We start from the raw sequence: 2,371 nt of genomic DNA, 5'->3' as shown, positions 1-2,371 counted from the left end.
CACTTGGCATTCAATATATATAGACTAGAGGCCCAGTGCACGAAATTTGTGCGGGGCGTGGGGGGGGGGGGGGGGGGGGGTCCCTGGCAGGGGCTGAGGGTGGCTCTTACCTGCACCCCGGCGGAAGGGCTCGTGGGTATTGAAGACAGTGGTGAAAAATCCAAAGGGAAAAGCACCCACACCGAATGAGAAGTGAAAGGCCCCGGTGTCACCGAATGGCTGGAAGCCCTACGGAGGCAGAGAACGTCAGGGTGGGCTGCGCGAGGCCTTAGCAAGGGCGGACACCATCAGACCAGACTCACCCCTCTGCTCTCGGGAGCTGGCCGCTGGCCCTGGGGGCGGGGTGGAGTTTTCAATCTGAGGAAGAAGAGAGGGCCATCACCAGGAAATGTCTCCACCTCCACACCCGCTCCCAGGGAGGCTCCCCCTCCCGCAGCTCCTCCTCTCTCTCACCTGGGGTCCTGGGGCTTCTGGCTCCCTCGCCCATATAGGGGGACAACCTTTTCCCTGCTGATGCCAGCTTTACACACTGGGCACTCTTGCCGCTCTGGCCGTGTCTCCAGCCACTGGGGGGAAAAACGAAGTGGTTGCCAGTATACAGCAGGTCCTCCAGCTCCTCAGACCTCCCCATCTCCCTCTTCATCTCCGCCGAGTACGCACCTGATGAAGACAGGGCCAACTGGATGGGGGGAAAAAAAAGGTCAAACTAGCTACAGGAAAGGGAGACACAGACCCGACCTCAGGGTCCCCCTAACGCCCAATTCCCAGGTACCACCCGCTGTGTCTTCATATTGTCTGCCGCCTCCACCAGGCCAGCCAACCTGGCCTTCCTGCTTTTCTAATCTCCCAGCACAAAGTTCCATCCACCCTCAAAACGCTTACCCCCGCCCCCCCCAACACACACACACATCCCCTCCCTTCTCCTTTTGACTTAACTTTCAATTATTTCCAACAACCCCTTTCCAGGTCTCCTCCTTCAGTCCCAGCCCCATCCTTGCCCACATCCATCACTCCCAAACCTAACCTCCTAACTAGCACCACCCGCCCCCACACCTTTTCCTCTCTTCCAGGTACATCAAGCCCCGATTGCCACAATCCTGCAACTTCTTACGGCCGTCCCTCCAAGTGCCCTGGTCCCCCAGGCACCCGCCCCTGACAGAGCTCACCCGAAAGTGGTCCCACATTCCCCAGCTCTCCCCCACTCAGCTAATGCCTCCCCTGTCCGCTGGGTCTAATGCGTCCCCGCCTGCATGGCTAAGGCCCCTCTCTCAGCTGGGGTAAGGTGGCTCGGGTCGCCCCTATACACATGGGCGCCGTCCACCCTCCCCCAGTTTCTCCGAAACACACCATCGCTCCAGCTCCCAGCTCCTGTGCCTCCGCTGGTCCCAGGTCTGTTCGTACAGACGTGACCCTCCCACCCTCACACACCCGGAAAGACCGGGCTCACCCATGGGGCTGTACCCTCCGATTACCCGTATGATGCGTGACCCCAGCCTCCCCCGTACGGAGGTGAACCCCACTCCTCTCGCCCGCTTCCCGGTTCTCACCAGTACAGGTGGCCACACATACTGATCACAGCCTCCCGAGCCGTCTCCAGACAGATGTTACATTCGAAGGTCGCGCCCGCCCCGCCCCGCTCGCAGTTTGGCCCTTCGGGGCCCCCATGCTCCTCCTCCGCTGCTGCCATGGCCCGTTCGGTGTCGCCCCCACGCACCCCGAAGTCCCCGCAAACACACAAATACAAGCCCCAACAAACAAGAAACCGCCTCCCGCTCACGATCGTTGGGGAGGCGTCAAGGTTTTTTAATCACGATTGGTCTGAGCGCCTGCCAATCACACAGGATGCACACTAAAGGATTGGTCCAGAGGCGGGGGAGGAAGAGGTTTGCTCGGCCCTGCCCTTGCACTGTGACTATTGGCTCTCGCAGTCACCGTCGCCGTCGCGGGCGTGCTCTGCCATTCGCCCGTCGCGGCCAGGGAAGCTTTATTCGTCTGGGCAGCTGCCAGTCATATCCCAAGGCCAGAAGGAATTGGTTCGGGACTGCCCTTGCTTTCCTTTACTTCCTCTTCCACAGAAGGTCCGGATTCCTATTGGGCTTTGGAGCGTATGACTCCAAAGCAATTGACTGGCTGGACTCGACAGAGAATGGTGGTCAGGAAGTGCGCGTGCGCAGCGGGAGGGAAGGGGTGGACCAATCCCGTGAGCGCGGAGCTTTCTCTGGGCCCACCCTGCACCTCTATCTCGTCGTCGTGGTGACTGCTCTACAATTGGCTGGGTTCGGGTTCAAAGGATTCGGTTCAGCCTCCTCCGAGTCCTCGGGTTGTGGCATCTCTCGCCCGATTGGCCCGTTTCCTGAGCCCCTAATGGCCC

The 2,371-nt window shown here is 60.4% G+C and overlaps 1 protein-coding gene across 1 annotated transcript in view; it reads right to left on the bottom strand.

Annotated features, from left to right (window-relative positions):
- Nucleotides 1-1,834, bottom strand: part of RNF5 (ring finger protein 5, E3 ubiquitin protein ligase) — a 22,544-nt gene extending 20,710 nt beyond the window's left edge. Inside the window, exons 1-5 of the mRNA XM_006772847.2 lie at nt 1,548-1,834; nt 661-679; nt 454-566; nt 303-357; nt 111-228 (exon numbers count right to left, since the gene is read on the bottom strand). Coding sequence (XP_006772910.1) covers nt 111-228; nt 303-357; nt 454-566; nt 661-679; nt 1,548-1,687 — 445 coding nt within the window. The 5' untranslated portion in view covers nt 1,688-1,834. The remainder of the gene's footprint in view (nt 1-110; nt 229-302; nt 358-453; nt 567-660; nt 680-1,547) is intronic.
- Between the last annotated feature and the right edge of the window lie 537 nt (nt 1,835-2,371).

The sequence above is a fragment of the Myotis davidii genome, unplaced genomic scaffold (genome assembly GCF_000327345.1).
Source record: "Myotis davidii unplaced genomic scaffold, ASM32734v1 scaffold1006, whole genome shotgun sequence".
Lineage (NCBI taxonomy): Eukaryota > Metazoa > Chordata > Mammalia > Chiroptera > Vespertilionidae > Myotis > Myotis davidii.
This window is presented reverse-complemented; position numbering and strand designations above follow the sequence as displayed.